Source organism: Dasypus novemcinctus, chromosome 6 (assembly GCF_030445035.2).
Source record: "Dasypus novemcinctus isolate mDasNov1 chromosome 6, mDasNov1.1.hap2, whole genome shotgun sequence".
Taxonomy (NCBI): Eukaryota; Metazoa; Chordata; class Mammalia; order Cingulata; family Dasypodidae; genus Dasypus; species Dasypus novemcinctus.
Window position 1 is genome coordinate 99856358 of NC_080678.1, and position 22613 is coordinate 99878970.

Sequence of the window (22613 nt, forward strand, 5' to 3'; positions counted from 1 at the left end):
GGGGCCCTGGGCAGGTCTCCTGGGCTCGTGGGCTCAGCCCCCTCCCCATTCTCGTCCCCTCCATCCTCAGCCCCAGAGCTCCGTGCCTGGGCTCCTGCATCTTACCTGGAAGCATCTCTAGGAGGTAACTGCAGGGCAAGCCAAGGCACCATCACAGCACATCAGAGTACAGTTATCACATTATTGGCATTTTATTAAATTGTTTACATCATTCTAATGTGACTAACTTAAAAATTAATTTCCTCAGTTGAGAAGAAATCTGTTTAGAATAAGCATTAACAAAACTCAACGTAAAAATACACAACTGAATTAATGGTTAGAATTCTTGAACATTTCCCGAAAATGTCCAGGTTTATGTGTCCAAAAGTGCCTGTCTCCGAGGCTTGTACCCGTTTCCACAAGCCCCTCTGCTCGCTGACCTCCTTTGCCCTGCGCAGGCGCTCGGCCAGCGGCCGGCGGGGCTTCCTGGGCTGCCTCCGCTGCCTGCAGCTGAACGGGCGGGCCCTGGACCTCGAGGAGGGCACCCAGCTCACCCCGGGGGTAGAGCCCGGCTGTCCAGGCCACTGCAGCACCTATGGACACTTGTGCCACCACGGAGGGCGATGCTGTGAGAGGCTCCATGGGTTTCTCTGGGACTGTGACCTCTCGGCCTATGCAGGGCCCTTCTGTGCAGGTGGTGAGTGCAGGGGAGGGCAAGTGGGGGCATGTGAGGGGATTGTGGGGGAAGGGAGTAGGGGAGGAGAGGGTGGGTGGAGGTGAGGGTGGGGAAGGTGAGTGGAGGGAGGAAGGAGGGGAGGGGGAGGGTGGGGGAGGGGAGTGGAGTGGAGGTGAGGGTGGGGGTGTGAGGGCAGGGAAGGTAAGTGGAGGAGAGGAGAGGAGAGGGGAGGGGGGAGGGGAGCAGGGGGAGGTGAAGGTGGGGGAAGGTGAGGGTGGGGAAGGTGAGTGGAGGGGAGGAAGGAGGAGAGGGGGGTGGGTGGGGGAGGGGAGAGGGAGAGGAGGGGGAGGGAGTGGAGGGGAGGGGAGGGTGGGGGTGTGAGGGCAGGGGAGGTAAGTGGAGGAGAGGAGAGGAGAGGGGAGAGGGGAGGGAAGCAGGGGGAGGTGAGGGCAGGAGAGGTGAGGGGAGGGAGGGGAGGGCAGGGGAGGGGAGTGTGGGGGCCTGAGTGCAGGGGAAGGTGAGGGCAGGGGAGGTGAGGGCGAGGGGCCTGAGTGCAGGAACCCTGTAGCCACAAGTGGCCCAGCTTGTCTGGAAACATGGAGTGGGACTCAGTGGCTCTTTGATGCAGCACTTTGGCTCTAAATCCCTTTTAGGATGGATTTAATCTTATTAGGAAGTGCTGGAGTCTGTGCAAGCCAAAGCCGCCCCTCTGGTATCTGGAGGGACCTGGCCCCTTGCTTGGTGAAGCTGCCCTAAGGCCTTTGTCTCTTTCGATATTACATTAGTTGTCTTTATTATCTAAAGTAATAGCCTCTAGTAGTAAAGAAGAATTTTCCAAAATGTGTTCTCAATGGTATAAAATTAATAAATTTTCCATTAAACATTGAGTCAGACTAAAACAGAGACCTTCAAAAACCTTTATATGCAGAATTGTCAGTGATCTTTGGTGAGAGTTAAATGGTAGAATATCTTTCGTTCTCTCTCATTCTGAGAAGTCACAGCGATGCTTTGAAAAGGCAGAGGGGGCGACTGTAGGATCAGACTTCTAAGGATGTACTTATGAGCTTCATAGATGCTCACAGAAACAGCATCAACAAAGCAAACTTCAGCACCTGCATTTGGGAGTCTTTGGGCTGCACTATTTTGCCACTAAAGTCCGCTGCTCTTTGGAGTACAAAATTAGGTATGGATTGATCAGCGCTTGACTTTCAAAACACTTAACGGGAATTAACTGCTGAGAAGTGGTAAGAATGTGATCATAAAAACTATACTTGATGGTAAGGCTGTGATGGCAAATGATGGTTTTCTGTCACCATTCCAAGACACTTTTCACCTGTACAGGTGAAACCCAACTGTGCCAAGGAAGGTTCTGGTAATGGCGGAATGATGTGGCCATATAAACCCACCCCTTCCCCACAAATGACAATAAACAGAACTGGAACCCAAAGTAGAAACTGTGGGAAAGCAGTGAAAAGAGCCAGATCGCCATGTCCTCTTGGAACTGAGCTGCATGAGAGATCTGCAGGGCCAGGCATTGGCAGATGCAACAGTGTGGTCGGAGGCTCGGCCACTGAGCCCTTGGGCCAGGGGTGCAGAGGGCGGCATGGAGAGCCCAGACAGCTCTGTGTTCAGGTGTGGCCCTTTAGCGCCAAGAACCCCAGGGTGGACGTGCCGGTGGAGCGTGGTTTCTGCCCTAATCCTTTGCGGAACCCCGAGTTCTCCAAGCCCGGGAGGACCCCGAGGGCCAGGCCCCAGCACAGAAACCAGCGTTTCCACTGCCCGCTGGAGCAAATAGGAGGACAAGGAGGAGAACCAACAGAATTAACTGCATCTGCAATGCGGTATCAACAATGTCCATTTCTCAATAGAAAGCACCACACGTGCGAAAAATCAGGGTACGTGGTCCTCATTCAGGAATCAAAATGCCGTCAAAGAGGAACTGACTCTGAGCGGATCCATTTGAGGTTTCAGCAAAGATATGGAGTCACGTTCAGATGCTCAACCAAAGGAAATAATGTTCAGAGAAATAGAAATTCTAGGGCTGAAAAATACAACTAGGGAAATTTAAAATTATACCTATAACAACAATAACTGAGAGTCAGTGTGCATGAAGACAGAGCAAATATAACTGACCAAGGGTGAAGCCTTGAAAAGACTGGAGAAAATGTGTGAGTTGAGAGGCTCAGAGTCTTATGGACAATATCAGTAGTTCGATAATTCACTTCTAAGCAATTCATGTGTTAAAGAAGAACTCATAAGTAAAACTAGAAAGAATTTTAATTGAATGATAATGAAAAACACACCATATCAAAACTGGAGTGGTAATGCTATTGCAGTATTTACAGGGAAATTAGGACTTTAAATTCCGTTATTAGAAAAGGATAAAGGTGTAAAATCAATGATACAAGCTTCTAATTTTGAAACCAAGAAAAGAATAACAAAATAAAACTCAAAGAAAGTAAAATAAAATAAATTATAAAAGATAGCAGAAATAATTGAAATAGAAAACAAAGGAGAAAATCAATGTAATTAAAAGCTGGTCAGGGAAGATATCAATAAAATTCATAAATCTAAAAACTCTCAAGTTAAAAAGATGGAGGACACAAATTAAAATATCAGCAATAAAAGATGTGACTCCAAAGCAGGTGCTACAAACATCAAAATAACAACAAAGTACCTTTATGAACAGCATATTACAATAAAGTTTACAATTTAGATGACATGGACATATCGCTTGAAAAATGCAAATTACAAAAACTGACAAAAAATAAATGCAAATTTCAATAACTGTTAATTAAAAAGTTAAATTTCTAATTAAAACATTTCCACCATGAAAACCCCAGGTTCAATGGTTTCATTGATGATTTCTATAACACATCTAAGAAAAAAAAAATTAGCCCTACGCTAGCTACTTAAGAATAGAGATGAGGGGAGCCTGCTTTCTAATGCATTATATGAATCCGCTTTTGCTCTGATGCCCAAATATAACAAAGACCTTACAAGAAACAAGCAAATAATCACAGGACTATATCTCGTGATTACTGACCCCCAAATAGTTAACAAACTGTTAGCAAATTAAATTCAACAATTAGAAAAAAAATAATAAATCATGAAAATGGAACTATAATATCAATCTAATTTTCTAAAATATTTCCATGAAATTCACTGTATTAACAGAATAAAAGAGAAAAAAATAATCCTCTCAGTTTATCAGGAAAATGAATTTGACAATATTCTGTATGAAAACTGGGAATGCAAGGTGTCTTCTTCAACCCGGTAAAGCACATCGACCACTGTATTAATGGTGAGAGACTGGGGGCTTGGATGCTTTCCCTCTTAACTGGGAACAAGACCAATGCCCTGTCCCACCATTTCTTTCCACCCTGCTAGTGATCTTATCCAGTGGAATAAGACAAGAGAGAGTTTACTTCCCTCATGCAAATGAAGAAAAGAATAAAACTCTCTTAATCACAGAAAATGTGATCACCTATAGAGAAAATCCTTTTAATTTATAAAAACTTACTAGAAGTAATGAAAGAATTTAGTAGGGTCAGTATACAAAAATCAATTGACTTTCTATATGCTAGTTACATATGAATAGAAAACAATTAAAATACAATTCTATTTACAACCAAATCTGAAAATGCAAACTATTCACAGATAAATTGAGAAAAATATATGTAAGATATCTAAATTAAATCTGAAAAAATTAACATCTAAGTAAATGTAGGAATATACCATATTCGTGAACTGGAAGATTCTTACTGTTACTCTATCAGTTCTTCCAATATTGATCTATAGATTCAATGAACACCATTAAAATCTAAGTGATTTTTTAAATTTTTAGTAGAAATTGGCAAGCTAATTCTAAATTTTATAGAGAAATGTATGAGGACCTTGTATTCCCAAAGCAAATTTTATATAAAAAGCAAGTTAGCAATGGAAAAGAGTAATGAGACATAGATGGATTCCTACATCTACGGTCAACTGGCTTTCTGCAAAGGTGCTAAAACCATTCAAGGGGGAAAAGAAAGTCCTTTCAGCAACTGGTTCTAGAATACCTGGACATCCAAGTGGAAAAAATGTTTATAACTTGACAATTTACTCATACCACATACAAATATTACATTGAAATGGATAATAGGCATACATACTAAAACTAAAATGATAGAAATTCTAGTAGAAAATATAGGAGAAAAACCTCTGTCACTTTAGAAAGACAAAGGTATTAGAACACAAAAATATAAATCATAAAATAATGAATTGAAATCCATCAAAATTAAGGAGTTTTATTTTTCTTTTGTTAGAAGCCAAAATCGTGCTGTGGGTGAAGGGGAAACAGCCCTCTGTCCTGAGAGTGGTTTGTAGGGTGCAGCGGCATGCGGACCTTCTGTGCAACGGGGATATGCGGGTCCAGGGATTACGCAGCCCAGCGGCTCTCACCGCCCCCCGTGCACACACGTCTGCATACACACGAGAATTCCTCTTGTTTGGGCTACAAGGACACTCAAACAGTTTAGGGAAGCAGGGTCAGCCTCCTGGGCCCCTGCTGGGAGACGATGACCAGATTATGCGGCGCAGTCAGCTCAGCATTCCATTTCCAGTGGGCAGTAAAATAAACAAGGAATGAGAGTACTGGGTGCTGCTCTGCCATGGGGAGGGAGACCCCTGACCTCTGACCATTCCTGCTCCTGGGGAGGACGGCAGATGCTCCCGCCACAGGCTACGATGGAGGGATTTGAAGGACCGAAGTAGAAGACGAAGCCTGTGACAGCCAGGTCGTTAGGTTATTGCCTCCAACCAATAAAGCACATATTGAGCTTGAAATTTTGACATTATACTGAAGAACAGACATTTATAGCTTTAAGATATTTTGAGAATTATCCTGGTGTTTCCATTTACTAACTGTGTTTTTCATTTTGAGATGTATAGATATTGGTTATAATATTCTCTGCTCTTAGTGATTAAAATTTCCTGAAATTTAATCTAAATGTCTACAGACATACTTAATAGAGACCCCTAATCCTTTTAATATAAAAATATTATTTCAGAGATTTCTGCATATTTTGGAACTGACTCCTCTGTGACTTACAATTTTCAAGAATATTATTCCTTAAATACCAACTCCAGTTCCCACGCCACCACACCCTATGGGGACATGACCCTAGCCAGGGAGAGGCTCGCGTTCAGCTTCCGTACCATGCAGACCCGGAGCATGCTGCTTTATGTGGCCTCCTTCTACAAGGAATACCTCAGTCATCCTTGCCAAAAATGGTGAGTATCATTTTATGTCAGAAAAGTAAATTTTATCATTAGAATTGTAGTAATATGAGGTTTTTAGTGTTTAAGCCTCTCAAACTACAAACAAGGAGAAAATGCATGCTCACTTAGTGTAATTTTGGTTGTATCTGTTTTATTTTTCCAGGATTATAAAAATATTATGACAAAATGTTTCATTTAAGTAATTACATGAAGATCCTTTCTGCTATAATATTTTTGATAAATTTGCATGTTTCTTGTAAACAGAATTTTTGTTATCCCTGGAGGCTCTTCATTAGAAGTATAAGGTATCAGTTACATGTGGAAAACATTTCCTCCCCCTTCCAGGCAAGGGGGAGAAGAATTGAGGTGGATGCTAACACAGTAAAGTGAGGTAAAAATAGCTGTCCTTGCACACCGAATGAACTGTTTTACCTGCTGAACTAAATCATGCTGTATCCATCTCAAGAGGAAAAGTGAATTGCAGCTAACTGCACAGCCAGCTCCTCTCTCCATGGCAGTGGAATGAGGCCTTAAACCTTTAAATAGAAAGTCAAGACACCTATTTAGTATCTGGTAATAGGATTTTAGTACAGGCCATCAGATGATTGGGGGCTTGAGGCGAATGTTTGCTAAAGCCAAGTCAGGAGACGCTAACGTGCAGAACTCCTAAATCCTAGCCCAAAGGCTTCTTACTGTATCCCTCCTCCCACTGCCTGGTGAGGGATGCAGATTCCAGCAATACGACCTCTGGAGTATGAATGGACTGTCGATGTGTGGCCAGAATTCCAGATATGGCCTTGCCTGTTCACATCAAAATCTACCTAGGAATCCTAACCTCTATAGGGATATTTAAGCTTAGGTGTAGATTTCGGGATGTAAACTGCTTAAGCAGTAGGAGAATTTCATTGATATATTGGAAGTTACTCTGGCAAGCACAGTACTTGGCCTCCTAGCTTGTGGATGAGCAAGGAGAATCCATTTTAGAGGTGCATTCGTTTCCCACTGGTCAGAGTTCAGGTCCAAGGCTTCACCAACAGGGAGTACCTGCCCCAGGCCTTTGACAGCCACATAGCAGCTCCACTCTTCATAGGCATGCTGTGTGGAATTCCTCAATTACTCACCTTTCAAAATTTCAGAAGTACACTCAAGGAAAACAAGACTACAGGAACGGGAAGCAGCTTCAGTATTTCTCAAAGCTCCAGAATTTCTTAGTACAATGTTCTTTCGGCAGGAGTGGGTGGAATTTACAATCGACTATGTGCTTAATTAATGTATTTTCTTTTAGAAAATTAAGAGTTGTAGGAAAGAGGTGCTTATTTTCAATAACATTGGTCTTGACCCAAAAATAGCATGATTAGGCTTGGAGATTGGCAGGAGCAAAACTAAAGAACAATTAATTGCTTCAGGGAAGATAATGATTCAGGATATGATAGTGCACCCAAGTGAACAGTGTTGAATAGATGTAAACTGCAAAATGCCATCCCTAGAAACAAATAAATAACAATAAAATTGTAGTATGCAAAAGCAGTTTTAAATGAATTTTATTGAAAATTGTTATTTCTCTATTTTATGGAGTTTGCAGATTAGGTATAAGCTAAATACACATCAAGATCCTGATATTTTTAACTTTAATTTCAAAAACATGGCGATGGGCATCTTCATCACGTGAAGATCAGTAGAGAAGAAGCGCTGGTCTTTGTCGAGGTAATTTCATGTTTGACCAAATAATATGAAAATATAGTTCCCCAGGATGTATGATCTAAAGTAACATTTTTACCATGAAGCATAATAGAACAGGCTCCTTTCAGTGCTATATTCTCTTGTGTCATGGACAGGAAATCAAATATAATCCAGATTCTTTGCTTGTTTCATAAAGGGAATCTGCCCCATATACTATAAATATTTGACTGCTAAACTTTTCTTCATCTGTTTCTATTTGTTAGGGAAATGTTGTCTAGTTTACCATGGGGTGTTACTGCTAGAATCTTTAAAAGGATTCTGCAACAGGAATCTAAATTAAAATTTGCATAGTTAACCAAATACAGCTGAGGTATTGAAGGGTAAGTGAAATCACTGTCTGATTTTGAGGAAAAATATTGTCATACTTGCTCTCTATATGGGAAAAACAGTCCTTGGCTTCATGTTTCATGTATTATTTTTAGATAAACCTAAACACTTTGGACTTGAAAATCCTATTTACATCTTTGGGTGGGTTGTACCAATTATGGATAATTTATATCATCCAGGAAGTAATAGGGGCTATGAAGAAAAACGTGTCAGAGTAAGGAAGCAGACGTGGGGTGAACTATCTAAGACAACCTAGGAGCACCCATGAACTATGTTCCTGCTGTGGAAATATGAGCTCCTTAAAACGAGGTTCCTCGGTCGTGTGGTGGCACTGCCAGGTCTTCAGAATCTCTCTGCCTTGTTGTCTGCCTTTGCTTCCTGCCACGTTGCTGGTGAACGGCGCCCGCATTGGCATCTGCTTCTTGCGCGGCAGGTGGACCAGGAGCCAAGAAGACGAGCGAGTCTGCTGTCGGGCACAGAGTTCAAGGCCCTCAAGTCCCTGGTGCTGGGCGAGCTTTCAGGCAAGTAGGTGCAGAGCCTTGAACAACAGTAAGAAATCGAACAACTGCCCCTCCCCTCACCCCCTCAGGACCGCCACGGTGCCCCACACGCACCAGAACACCTTCCTCATTTTACGTCCGTCACACCGTTAGTGCCAATCCCATAAACTCAGGAGAAAAGGCCTCCCACAGGCTGCACGCGCGCACCCCCTTCCAGCAATTCCACACCCCTCCTTCAGCAGCCGAGCACAGTGAACTGCAGTGCTTGTGTCGCCCCTCAACACACACCTGAGCCACAGAGTGTGGATTAAATGCAGCTGGTCCACAGCCTTCCTGGAGGAAAGGGCAGTTTTAAAAGTGCACTAGCTGTCTTGCTGCCGTTGACCACGCCCTGGGCCATGGCAGGTCCTGCTGAGCCGTGGTCGGGTCTGGACCATGTCCACGTGGGACGCCCTCTTCAGAGGCATGGCCTGGAGGTCTCAGCCCCAGGGCCCAGGACATCTGAGCATAAGGGCACTCGTGCCACCCAAGGAGCAAATGTGCCTCATGCTGCTGGGTCGCCAGGTACTAACGTGGAAAGGGGGCCACTTCTTACAGGGTTTGCTTTTTAGTTATGAGTGAACTATATACGTCATGTGTGTCTATAGGTCACTTTAGGGAGAATGCTCTTGAAGTTTTTTTCATAATAATAATCCAGTATTTGACACTAATCTGACAATAATCAATTGGACTATAAAAGATTTTCATTTACTTTTTGGTCCTTCATAGTGTTCCTCATACTCAGAATTCTGTGCAAGTAGATGGATGGGTGGTTGGTCAAATATGAACCATTGAATAGGAAGGTAGTTATATTTTAAGTCTATTAATGTTAATGGATTTTCAAACACTATGTTGGGCATTAAAATTATGCATTCCTAGTCTTTGATAGGAAAAAAAGTTATGAATTGTAATTATTTACCATGTTGCTTATTGGATAGAAAAAAAAACATGAGAAGCAGTGCTTGTACATGGCAAGCTTCACTGAAAATCTAAAGTGGGCCAAGTAGCGTTACACAGAGGCCTGCACATCTGCTTTGTGAAGGGAGCACCATCATTGCTTGCCTTCAGGATAAATATGTAAGCCACAACAACATTCATTTAAAATGATTCTCTTTGGAAAGATGCTTCTAGGATGATTAAAAGTCCAGGCCCTACAACTTAGCAACAGAGAATCAGTTTGCATTTACGCTTGTCCTGAGATTTTCAAGTTTTATTTATGGAAACAACAGCTGGAGGTGCCATCAAAGAAACGGCAATAGCAACGGCAGCCACAAGAGCAGCATATTTGTTGTGTTTCGTGTTCATAATTGAACAAGTATTGATCAATTGCCCAATACGTGCCAATGACCCAGGCAGGGCCCCTCAGGAAACAGCCCAGATGAAGCGCCTGTGACCACGCAGCTTACACCCCAGTGGGGTCCCCTGGTGGACGTGCAGGTGAACACGAGGGTGTGCAGGCCACCACGCATGATGCAGGACGGGGTGGCCTCCCTGAGAAGGGAGAGGAGAGAAGACGCCTGGGAGGCAGGCAGGGCCCTCCTCAGGCCAGCGCTTGGCCTGGACCCCAGTGTGGCTGGAGGGCAGCTGGGCACAGGTGGGGAGAGTGGGCACAGAGGTGGGAGAGGGTCACAGAGGAGGGAGAGGGGACACAGAAGAGAGAGAGGGACATGGAGGAGGGAGAGTGGATACAGAGGAGGGAGGGGGCATAGAGGAGGGGGAGACAGAGGAGGGGGTATGGAGGAGGGAAAGGGGACACAGAGGAGGGAGAGGGGCATAGAGGAGGGAGGGGGCACAGAGGAGGGAGAGTGGGCACAGGTGGGGAGAGCAGGCACAGAGGACGAAGGGCACAGAGGAGGAAGAGGGGCACAGAGGAAGGAGGGGGGATACAGAGGAGGGAGGGGACACAGAGGAGGGAGAGTGGGCACAGAAGAGAGGGACATGGAGGAGGGAGGGGGCACAGAGAAGGGAGGGGGCATAGAGGAAGGAGGGGGCACAGAGGAGGGAGGGGGCACAGAGGAAGGGGGACAGAGGAGATGGGCACAGAGCAGGAAGGGGCACAGGGGGGAGGGGGCATGGAGGGGGCACAGGCCCCCTGGACCTGCAGGCACTGGAGACTGTCAAGGGTCAGCTTCTGCTCATGGGGACCGTGGGGCCCCAGAACGTCACAGTCTGACCGTCCCCATCAAGGAAGCTGAGCCTGGCTCGGTGTTGGGAAGTGGGGAACGGGGAGAAGGGGGTGCAGTCGGAGGCTGTCACAGTACCCAGGTGAGGGCCAGGGAGGCAGCAAGATCCGGGTGAATTTTATACGCTGAGACGACGGGGTTTTCCTGCAGTGGGGGCGGGATGGAGACCACCTGGCCCTCCCTGAAGTAGAGGGAGGAAGGAGCTGCCTCGCCTGGGGGACTGCAGGTGCAGCTGGGTTTCAGAGCCGATGGGCTGGGGGCAGGGGTGAGGTGGTGTCTGGGGGTGCTCTGGGTGGGGAGGGGGTTGGAAGCTGGAGAATGTGCAGCTCCGGCTCTGGATGTGCTCCTCCAGCGCTGATGGAGAGCCAGCATGGCCCTACTGTTAGCACGTATTTTATTCCATTTTTAAAGCTATGGCATCACATAGGAGCCATGAGATTGTTCAAAAATCCTAAACCGACAAAACCACAAAATCCCTCCCAACGAGGGGCCATCAGGGACCTAGATTCCACGGGGGCAGCTCCGTTGTGGGGCAGACTCGGCCCCAGCTGGTGGTTATTCTCTGCTGCCCGAACAAGGAAGTAATGGACAGTTTTAGACCAGTCCATGTGCTTGGCCCTGGGCAAGGCTGCTGAAGGTTGAAGAGAAGAATTCTGTGAATGAAGTGAAGGAGGCCGTCTTCCATCACTGATTTAAAATCATTCATGGAGGGAAAGGGCTGATCAAGTGCCCTCTGTCCAGTCACTCACACCAGGTGTTACAGCGGGTGTGGTCCAGCAGCATGGTCCAGCAGGTGTGGTCCAGCGGGTGTGGTTCAGCAGGCGTGGTCCGGCAGGTGTGGTCCGGCAGGTGTGGTCCAGCAGGTGTGGTGCAGTGGGTGTGGTCCGGCAGGCATGGTCCAGCAGGTGTGGTCTGCCAGCGCCAAACCCCAATCTAAAGATGCCGCATCTGACACCCTGAGGCTGGAAGATAAACTTTTTCACACAGGTAACAAGCAAGAAGAATTATTTAAAACTTTGACAAGAGATTATTTTAAAATACAATTTATGTTCAAATGCAATGTAAAAATTATTGATAAAAAGACTGGAACAAGGTCTGATATATTGTGTCTTGAACTAAGAAAATGGACTATATTACATAAAGAACAATGACTAAAAATGTATGTATAAAATTAATCATGTATTTCTCCTAAATTAAATGAGTAAAGTACAGGAGAATGGAATTGAATACACTGATATTTTAATTCAAAATTTAGATATACATTGGTATATTATTCAGACTCTCAAAAATAAGGTTGAAGTTCAATTTCAGCAATATATTTTAAAGCTTGAAGCAATGTGTTTCATGAAATTTTGAATAAAAATTCATTTGCCGTATGCCTGGGGTGTGTGGATTTTTCTAATGGCACTATCTGTATGTTGACAGTTTAAGACCTGCCCTGCCATAAACCTCATAAAATTTCCAAAGCATTTTGTAATCCTAAGAAAACTGAAACTCTATGTGCAGAGTAGAGTGGTGCCTGAGGGACCTCGTGGCCAAGGCCGGTGGGAAAGGGCTGTGGTTTTGCAGAGACGTTGGCCTGTGCTGAGTGGCTGTGCTTCTCGAGTGACCCCAGCTCCATGGTGCCCCCTCCCCCCCCGGCAGATGGGGTGGGCATCTGCTGCAGATTCTGGACCCAGCGTCCACCTGTCAGGGAAAGCCTGCCCGCCGGCTCTCACAGCCGAGGCGCGCTTGAGATCAGATGATCCCAGTCGTCAGTGCCTGCTCTAGAGGGGGCCGGAATGACCCGGAACTATCTTCAGAACCAAAGTGCACACTTGAAAGCTCTTCAGAAGGGTAGAAGCTGCCCCTTGCATGCAACATGCAATTCTCACTAGTTGTCAAATAGGAGAGACCACCTCAGAACTGAGCCCGTTGAGAATGTCGACTTCCTGAGGCTCCTGGAATCTGATCATGTTCTTAAGTTTTCCTTCGTAATGGTTTTAAAGTCTGTTTTTATGTAAAATGACCTGGGCAGCTCTATGAAAATCACAAGGCAGATGACATGTGTCCTCAGCCACACACTCTACCTGAAAAGCCACTTCTCCAGGGACCACAGCCACTCTCTTGCCCCCTGCCCTTAGCACTGAGCCTGATCTCACAGGAGAGCAGTTCCTAAGCACAGAAGGAAAGTGGACCGCAGAGGCAAGCTGGCCCACTTACCTGCCCCTGTATTTATACATCTTTGGGGAAAAAGGGTTTTAAGCTAAAGAAAGAAAGAGTGGCACGTTTTATTTTCAGGAGTCAGACACAGGGAAGATAACACTTTTCCCTGTTTCCTGGCACAATTGTCAGTTCAGCCCCGAAAGCAAGCCAAACACTGGGGTGGGGTAGGGGCGGTGAGAAGCTCCTGTGAACTTTCTTACCTGCCTGGCCCTGGAGGGAGCCTGGACCTGCAGGGGGAGCTGGGGTGAAGCCAGGTGTGTGGATGCCCCTGGATGCTGGAAGCATGAGGTGCCCAGCCTCATGTCTCCAAGGACTCAAGCAGGACCAGGGGGTCTGGGCCACTTTTGCTACCCCAGGTGTGGAGGGGCTGAAGTCCCTGTGGTCTTGGACACTGCTGACCAGCAGGGGTCATCTTGGTGCCGCACTCACATTGCAAGAAAACAACTCAGTACAGAGAGAGACAGAGACAGAAGAGATGGGGAGGGGAGAGAGAAAAGAGAGAGGGAGAGACAGAGAGAAAGAGAGGGAGGGAGGGAAGGAGAGGGAGAGACAGGGAGAGAGGAAAGGGAGAGAGAAGAGAGAGGGAGAGATAGAGAGGGAGGGAGGGAGAGGGAGAGACAGGAAAGGGAGAGAAACAAGAGAGAGGGAGAGACAGACGGGGAGAGACAGAGAGAAAGAAGAAAGAAGAGACAGGAGAGAAAGAGGGAGGAAAGGAGGAGAGAAGACACAGGAGAGAGAGAGAGACAGGGAGGGAGAGGGAGACAGAGACAGAGAGGAAGAGACAGAGAAGAGAGAAGAGGAGGGGGGAAGGAGGGAAGGAGAGGGAGAAAGAGAAAGAGGGAGGGAGAGAGGGAGAGAGGAGGTCCAGCAGCGACCCCAGAGAGCCCGGCTGTTGGAGGAGCCAGGCACACCTCGGGTAAAACTTGATGAAAGAACATGAGCTTTAGTGGAGCAATGAAACCACCTCTCAGAATTCAGAATGATTTTCCAAACTGAAGCCCAGTAGATGAACTGAAAGAGAGAAGAGACTCGCTGGTCACAGAGCTTCATGCAGAAACAAAGCGTTGCAAAGACAAAGCTTCCCCTGGCACCCAAGGTGTCCCCTGCAGCGGCGGAGGGCATGTGGTCACCTACTGAGGAGGACACAGAGGCGCCTGCCACCCACGGGTCGTCCCCCCAGGATTACCTGCAGGCCACGGTGTCGCCACAGCCCCCTTAGGAGGGACATGCAGGGGCAATTCCTCTGCAATTAGAAACAGAGTAGGTCAGACTCTGTACATCACCTTAAGTAAATATGATATGAATAGGGCGTAAGAGTATCACTGTGGAAGGGAAAAGGTTTTCTGGTGGATGTATGGGAGTGCTGTATATTATATATATGCATTGCTGTGGTCTAGGACTCCTGTGAAGAAATGCTGAATAATTAGGGGGGAAAAAAAAAAAAAAAAGGATAGGATGTGGAATTTTTTCAAATCAACATTCTTTATCTAAGTTCTTTATCTAACTTTATCCAAGTTCTTTATCTATCCTTTAAACCCATTGCTATATGCCATTCCCTAGTAAGGGACCATGACATTATATTGGGCTTCAAATTTCAGGGAGTTCTGGATCACAGAGTGTTTCAACAATGGCAATGGAGGGATACTGGTATGGGATACCAATGACAGGTGATATATGGCTGACAGGGAGCTGTACAGAACATATGTCCAGGGTGCATGGTAATGATTGGATATACTCATAGTGGCAACAATTAAAAACCACAGCAGGGGGGGTACTGGGTTCCTGGCCAGTGGTGCTCTGTCGTGGTCCCTAGGGGAGCAGCGACAGTCTCCCAGGTACAGCGGCGGGGCCCGGGAGGGAGTGAGGGTTCAACAGTGAGCCCCTGATGCTAATGACTATGCTTGTGAGCTGATAAACCTAAAATAAGAACAAGGCCTAGAGCAACATTGTGCCTGGGAATTTCCTCCTGTCAGCCTTCATGTTACTCAAATGTGGCCAGTCTCGAAGCCAAACTCAGCATGTAAATGCAATGCCTTCCCTCCACCGTGGGACATGACACCCGGGGATGAGCCTCCCTGGCAACGAGGGACCACTATCAACTACCAACTGATGATGCAACTGGAAAAGGACCTTATACGGAAGGTTCAATGCGGATCAGCAGAATATCCATGTCTACATAAAATAACATGACTTTAAAATGGTGTTTGACCTAAAGTAAGGGGGAAATGGAAAGGAGAAATGAGTTTATATGGCTACGAGTTTCTAAAAAAGAGTCTGGAGGCTGGCAGAAGGATTACCCTCATGCATAACTGAGCAGAGTCAGAGAGACAGATAAAGCAGATACAACCCCCAGATATTGGTTCCTTTGAAGGCTAAAGAGACCCATGAGAGTTATGGTCATGGCCGATGGGGTTAACTACCAGGGCAGATGGCCCCTCTTTGGAAATGGTGTTTATGTGTGATGAATCTGGACTCAGATGGGATCTCCCTTCATAAGACTTTCATGCTAATGTGCTGGAGGTGCAGTTAATGTTGGGGTTTAAGATATATTTAGGGGATTTGAATCTCTGGACTGACAATGTGATAGCCAGGTCCTGAGCCTCAACAGACTCCAGCACCTACAATCTGATTTATTGGACTTACCACACTCAGCTAAGATGGAGATGAAGAAGGACAACCACCACACCATGGAGCCTAGAGTGATTACAACTGAAAATGGGAGGATTGCATCCAGCATCCATGTGGAATCTGAGCCTCCTCTTGACATAGAGGTGCAATGGACACAACCAATCCAATGTCCACATAGAAGAGGTGGCATTGGATTGGGAAAAGTGGACATGGTGGACGATGGGTATGGGGAAAGGCTGGAAGAGATGAGAGGTGGAGGCGTCTTTGGGACATGGAGCTGCCCTGGATGGTGCCTCAGAGGTAATCACCGGACATTGTAAATCCTCACAGGGCCCACTGGATGGAATGGAGGAGAGTATGGGCCATGATGTGGACCATTGTCTATGAGGTGCAGAGGTGCCCAAAGATGTACTTACCAAATCTAATGGATGTGTCATGATGATGGGAACGAGTGTTGTTGGGGGGGGAGACGGGGGGTGGGGGGGTGGGGTTGAATGGGACCTCACATATATATATATTTTTAATGTAATATTATTACAAAGTCAATAAAAAAAATTTAAAAAAAAAAAAAAAGAAACAGAGTAGGAGAGACGCGGGAAGATGGGCGGGGGAGAGCACAGAGGCGCCAGGGGCCCACTGGGCGGGTGTTGGGTAAAGACGCACCCTGTCGTCTAGAGTTCAGCCTAAGCGGATACTGGAAAACCCAGAACATGAAGTATAGACACTCAGCCAGGGGCCTTCAAGTGCTTTTTGAGCTGAGTGGAGGCAGATTGAGAGAAAGCTCATTGAACAGGAGGTCGGATCTGACAGCTTGTTTCACGTGGAAACAATCAAGGTTCAAACCCGGAAAGCCCTGAGGTCGATGCAGGACTTCAAGGGCCAATGGGTGCGTGTGAGGCCATTTTACTTTTTCAGAAACTTCATTAATGGAAATGAAAAGCACTAATCCCTGTTTCTTTTTCTTTTGAGTGCTTATTATTTAAATTTAAATATTATTTGCAGCGTAATTATAAAACTGAAAAGCAGTGTTTTTCTCTGACCTATTTCCTTCCTGCCACTGCTACAATCGTGTCATTCCAGGATTATTCCTCACATGATTTCAGGGTAGAGAAGCTCCAGTGATGAAAGCCAGGCGTCCAGCTCCCACTGTCCCTGCGTCCAGAGCACCCCGCGCCCCTGCCCCGCGGCCCCGGACTGGCGCCCCGACCCCGCGCTCCTGCCCCACGGCCCTGTCCCGCCGCCCCGTTCCGCGGCCCCGTCCGTGCGCCCGGGCCCCGCGCCCCTGCCCCGCGCGCGCCCCACCCTGCTAACCAGAGCTCTCTGTCGCCCTCAGAGCCCGGCGGCCACGTGCACCCCGAGACGGTGCGGGCCGGCGCGAGCGGCTTCGCGGGCTGCCTGTCGACGCTGCGGTTCGAGCGCGCGGCGCCGCTGAAGGCAGCGCTGCCTCCCGGGAGCCCCGGGCGCACCAGGGTGCGGGGCCGGTGGCAGCACCCAGCTGCGCGGCGCAGGCGGGAGACGGCGCGTCGCGGGAGCGCACCCACGCGCGGGCAGGTGGGCGCTGTGGCCTGGGCCGCGCAGGGGCCGTAGCTCCTGGAACCCGCCGTCGAGCCGCCGGCCCTTGCCTCTAAACGGTCCCCAGGGCCGCACGTCCTGTATCTTAGGAGGTAGCTCTGCGCTGGCAGGCACTGGGGAACCCCTCGCGTTCCTCCTGTTTTTCTTTCTAGCTTTGTAGAGGATTCAGGACCCGGAGAGGAGGGGCAGCCTGTGGCTGATGCGACCAAGGGCGACTCGGCTGTGATCGGAGGTGACAGCGCGGCTGTGCCACCTTCGTGGACACGGAGGATGTCCACGGAGAGCGCCCACGGCGGGCAGTGTAGCCCCTGGACACGGAGCATTTGGGGCTTATTTTATGATGTAATCTCCCTGAATCCAGCTTATTTGGAGATTGTCAGTATAAGTGATGGTTTCATCAACACACTCGTTAAGGAATTATTGTAAAAAACGCCTAATAATGGAAAAGCCTTAAATTGCACAGCCCGGGGGCCTGGAGCATCTACTTAAGGAAATGGCTTCCTGCCTCCCTGGGATTAGCTCAGCGGCCCTGTCTGCTTACAGATCCACCATGTGAGTGGTTTAGATATTGCGCAGGGCCCTTTTGTTTTTTAAAATAAAATGTTAGGCTTATAGACCAATGATGGCACCGAGGTTATTTTTCAACTGAAGAGGTAAAACCATCATTTTAAAATGAAAGAATTTTTAAAACATAATTTTTCAAAAAGCTGACATAAAAATCCAACCTTCCTTCTCCCTTAGTAGGGTTTTTGAGAAAGCACAAGTACATGCTTGGACGCTGGCTGGTCACCTAAACGTTATTCAGCTGCTCTGCTCACGAGACACGACACAACCCTCCTGTGGCTGCCAGCACCGCTGAAGCCCTGTCCTCGGCTGTAGCCCTGGACAGCCTCAGCCGTTCTCCCCACTCAGCCATCACCACCTTGCTGCGAACCCTGGGGACTGTTCAGTGTCACAGATGGGCCCACAGCGTGACGACAGACGCCAGCCTCCTCTGCCTCCTCAGTCCCATAGGCGTGCTTTCCCACAAACAAGTCCAACAAAGGAGAGAGACTGCTCTCGGTCAACTGACTGAGGAGCTCATGTCTGGAAAGACCAGCTACATATGTGTGCTGCCCGTGAAATCAGACATCCAAAGTCCAGATGGGCGATGCCCACAAAATTTGACGTGCAATGTCTGTGAAAACAGATGTGCAATGTCCATCAAAGGCCATTTAGTGTGAGGGGAGTTTTCACTGCTCTGCTGTGTCAAAAATAGGAGTCTCCTTATGACAGATTCTTTAAAAAATATCTAATACTTTCTCCTTCAGCACATCCAAACATGTGGATATGGCGCTGACTGGTGGGAAGAACCAGCATTTGTTCTGCAGAATTTTACACTCTCAGTGGCAATTGTTGCAGGACGTGCCGGGTGGGGCAGTGGTCCCGAGCTTGGTCACGGCTCGTTCTGGTGCCGTCCTCTCCCAGCAGGTCCTGCCAGGTGTCCAACAATGAGAGAAGAGGTACCGTCCAGCTCTGCACTCCCCTTCCACCGCCCCAGCCTTCTCATCTTCACACAATGCGTTTTGAAACAGGACGGGCTGCTCTGCCAAGACCCAGCTCAGAGAACGCCAGAATGCCGCAGGGACGCTTGGCTTCCCTGTCGCTGGGTGGCTATGGGGGTGTACACGGCACCCATAGCCAGCTGGCCCTGGAGGGGCACGGCCAGGCCGCCATCCACATCTTAGGGTTCTTTCTCTGTGTCAAGCACATGGTAGTGTAAGGCAGAGAATCGATGCAATGAGGTTTGGAATCCTGATGAGCTGGAGGCAGGAGAGGGCTTCCCGTGGACGGGCAGGTGGAGGACGGGTGGTGGGGATGGAACGAGACGTGCCGACCAGCACAGTCCACTGCAGCCTCTGCCAAAGGGCACATTCCCCGTGACTGTGGCATGCGCTGGACTGCATGGGTGCCCCACACCCTAGCCACACCATCTCAACGTGATTAGTCAATGGGTGAATTAGTTGTTCTCAACCACCACCATCCTGCCACGAGCAGCCACAAACTAGAAGAAAAACTGCTCCCCGTGGCTGCCGTTCTCCTGCCCCAGCCAATGTCAAGGTGACCGTGTTTTACATCCAAAGCCAGATAGTGCATTATTGCAAATGAGAACAGACCTTAACGTCAGGGCTGGGAGAGCACGCGCTCTCGAGCACACACCTCCAGTGAGAGGCTGAAATGATTACGACCACCCCATTGTTTGTTCCGAGGTGAAAGGCCAAGTTCAGTGCTCACTCCGACTAAAGCACAGGAGGCTGTAGCATGTTTGTGCTGGATGTACAGGAGCCGGTGAACCCCTGCCTGGCGGGAGTGCCGGCGGTGAACCCCTGCCTGGTGTGAACGCCGGTGGCCCAAATGCTTCTCTATCTGCTCAGTTTGCTGCAGCGCGCCCATCCCAGCAGGCTGGTCCTAACTAGCCCAGTCTGAGCTCTGAGTCTGCAGGACACCACAGCTTTGCAATCCTCCTCCACGTTGTTGGAAGAGACCTGACACTGCAGGACACGCCGTCTCCTCCGTGACTTGAGAAATCCCTGTGCTGTCTGACGTTCATGAATTGGAATATAAATCTACACCTGCATTAATCATCCTTAAATGTATAAAACTTGGAAACCACATTTTCAAGTGCATTTCTTAATATTCTGGAACTTATTTTTGATATTTTATTTTCTCTGGTGTGATAGCTTGAGTAAACATTTTGCTATAATATAACTCAGCATTTTTCAAACCTGGATATACACAGATATCACTGAATAGCTTTTTAAAGTTACTAGTCCTCCCATCCAGAGATTTTGATTAAATTTATCTAATGTGCAGACAAAGTTGAGAACCACAGGTACTGGTTTCAATTATCAAAATATTTACAATTGGAGATTTCAAATAATCTGGATTCTGTAGAATTCCATGTTCCATATGTTCCTACAGTATGTTTAGCAATAGGAGCTAGTCATACATGTCTAGTTATTAATCACATATTAGTGTAATTTACTGTGCTGTACCCAAATTATTTTTAAAAATTCATGAAAATACATACATTTAGATTCCTTAAAATATATCAAAAGCTTAGTGGAAGCATGGTTCAATTTATCCTCTCATGACGATTTGGCCACATCTGCTTCTCCTTGCACACATGTGGTCTGGGGTTGTGTGTGTGTCTAGGGGCATTAAATGGAATCCTGTCATAATTCACCTTTGGAGAAAGGCGTGCAGGAGAGGTGAACGTGCTATGCCAATGGACTCAGGGGTAAACCAATGTCACAGCATCGCTGGACCTAGGCATTCCCGATGTTTTGTTGTTCCCAGTGTGGGGTAGGTAGAGACAATTTCATCTAGACTCTCTGGGCAGTGGCACGGGCCACACATCTGCCTGCACGTGCCACCACCTGTGTTCTGATGTCTCCCTTCTCTTCCCACCAGGTGCCATCGCCACGGTGGCGGTCATCTTGCTTTGCTTCGCTGCCATAACCATTGGCCTCTATCAGCAGAAGAACTTGTACAAAAGCAAGGAGGCAAATAGGCCAGAGAACAAAGGCTGTGCCGAGGCCGTGCCAGAGTGCGAGCCCCACTTGCAGCGCCCAGTTGGCGAGAATCAGGAGTACTTCTTCTGATGGGTGTGGTTGCTTTGGGTCTTCTTTCTGCTTCTTGCCATGCCTGGCCCTCCACCACCACAAAGCACCCTTGGTACACGGCAGATGACGGCGCCATTGGGGGGCCCCACTGCACCATTCGTGCCGTGTGTATCTGAAACCACGATGCGTATCATCAGGGCCCTTGCTAGTTTCTGGCACGCCAACGCAGCTGTAAATGGAGTTGAACGACTTCACGACTGGGTTTTGAAAGGAAACATGCTACGAAGCTCTGAGTCAGAGTCAGGCATGAGCCTTCGCTGCACTCGCACACGCGGGCTGTGCTGTGGGGCCTGTTTCCCTAGAACTGACCATACTTCCTGGTCATGTTTTTTGGACAGAACCTCTGCCACGAGCCGCAGCCGAGTGGCTGAAAACGAGCAGCCCTCTGCTTTCCTGCGCTGCGGAGGCCAGCCCTAACTGGGAAGACTTTCATTTGTCGGTTGGTTGGTATTTTATTTATTTACTCTTCCTGCTTGAATGCACATAATCATTTTGGATAGATTGAGTACTAAATGCCAGCTTTCAACTAGGAAACTAGAAATTCTTAGGTAGCAGCGTTCTGCTGGTGCACAGCTCACAAGGATGTGATGTTTTGCCTTTTTCCTTCATCTCGTCATCAGGGTCTATTGCTGACGCTCAGTGCTTCCTCACAACATCACTCTCACAAAGATGTTTAAAGCTAGACTTGCAGTGCAGTTAGAACCATGAAATTTCTTACGACCAGTGTAGTTTTATTTGCATCTGCAGTGCCTGAATGATACATATCAGTACATTTATTTCCCTAAAAACCTTGGGTGATTATATTTTCTTTTTAGCGATCAATTCTTTTTTTTTTTTGTTGGTTGTGTATTTTCCCTAGTGGAACTGCCAAGGTTCCTCAATATCCCGAGTCTGTATTCCGTGCAGCTGCTTTCTCACGTGTTAGAAAACTCACTGTGCATTGAATCGCATTTCCTTTCCAAATGTTGAGCTGCTTCCCTTGTCTGTCAACTGCTCACAATGTTGAACTTTGACCTGCAACTGTATCCCCACCTGAAAACCAGAGCAGTCTCCAAATCCCTTATTCTAGCCCCAATTCCAGGATGTCGGTGTCAGGTTCTCAAGGAGCTCCCAAACCAATGTTTTTGGGTACAGACCGGGAGAGCAGAGGCTGACGGGAAACACTGGAGGTAGCCCGCAGCTCCTGCCAGAGTCTCCCTGGGTCCCAAGGTACCTGACCAAGCCCCCCCCCACCCCATGCACCCCTTACCATGGGCTGCTGCAGGGAGTTCCATAGAGAAATACAGGAATTCCACATTGCTACTTCCGGTCAATTTCACATCCGCTTTTCTGTGTTTCTTATGGATTGGAAACCACATTGCCTCTGTCTTTATTCACTGTTAGAATTGCTGTCAGAGTGGATGTGGCTCAAGCCATTGAGCACCCACCTCCCACATGGGAGGTCCCAGGTTTGGTTCCCGGTGCCTCCTGAAAAAGCAAAATCAAACAAGAAAAATAAATTTAAAAACCAACTCAGGGAAGCCAACATGACTCAGTGGCTACCTGCATACAAGGTCCCAGGTTCAATTCCTGTTGCCTGGTACCACAAAAAAAAGAAAGAAAAAAATGCTGCCAGTCTTATAATGCCTGGGCAATCTTGATTTTCTTTTTCCTGTAAATCTAATCCAGTAACTTAAGGAGGACAAGTCTTTTGAATCATTTGTATATTTTCTCCCAAAGACTTGTAATAGCTAGAGACGGATCCAAGAGAGCGATGGTAGGTTTGATTCACTGCACATTGTGCAGTCATGCTGGCTTCACAGCAGCTGTTCCAGGGCTCGCTTTGGCCCTGGAAGGG

The 22613-nt window shown here is 47.5% G+C and overlaps 1 protein-coding gene across 1 annotated transcript in view; it reads left to right on the forward strand.

Annotated features, from left to right (window-relative positions):
* Positions 1-20755, forward strand: part of LOC111760785 (contactin-associated protein-like 3) — a 187622-nt gene extending 166867 nt beyond the window's left edge. Inside the window, 9 exon segments of the mRNA XM_071215562.1 lie at positions 438-676; positions 5707-5911; positions 5913-5933; positions 7493-7560; positions 7563-7621; positions 8418-8505; positions 16873-17122; positions 17264-17412; positions 20565-20755. Coding sequence (XP_071071663.1) covers positions 438-676; positions 5707-5911; positions 5913-5933; positions 7493-7560; positions 7563-7621; positions 8418-8505; positions 16873-17122; positions 17264-17412; positions 20565-20755 — 1270 coding nt within the window.
* The last annotated feature ends 1858 nt before the right edge of the window (positions 20756-22613 follow it).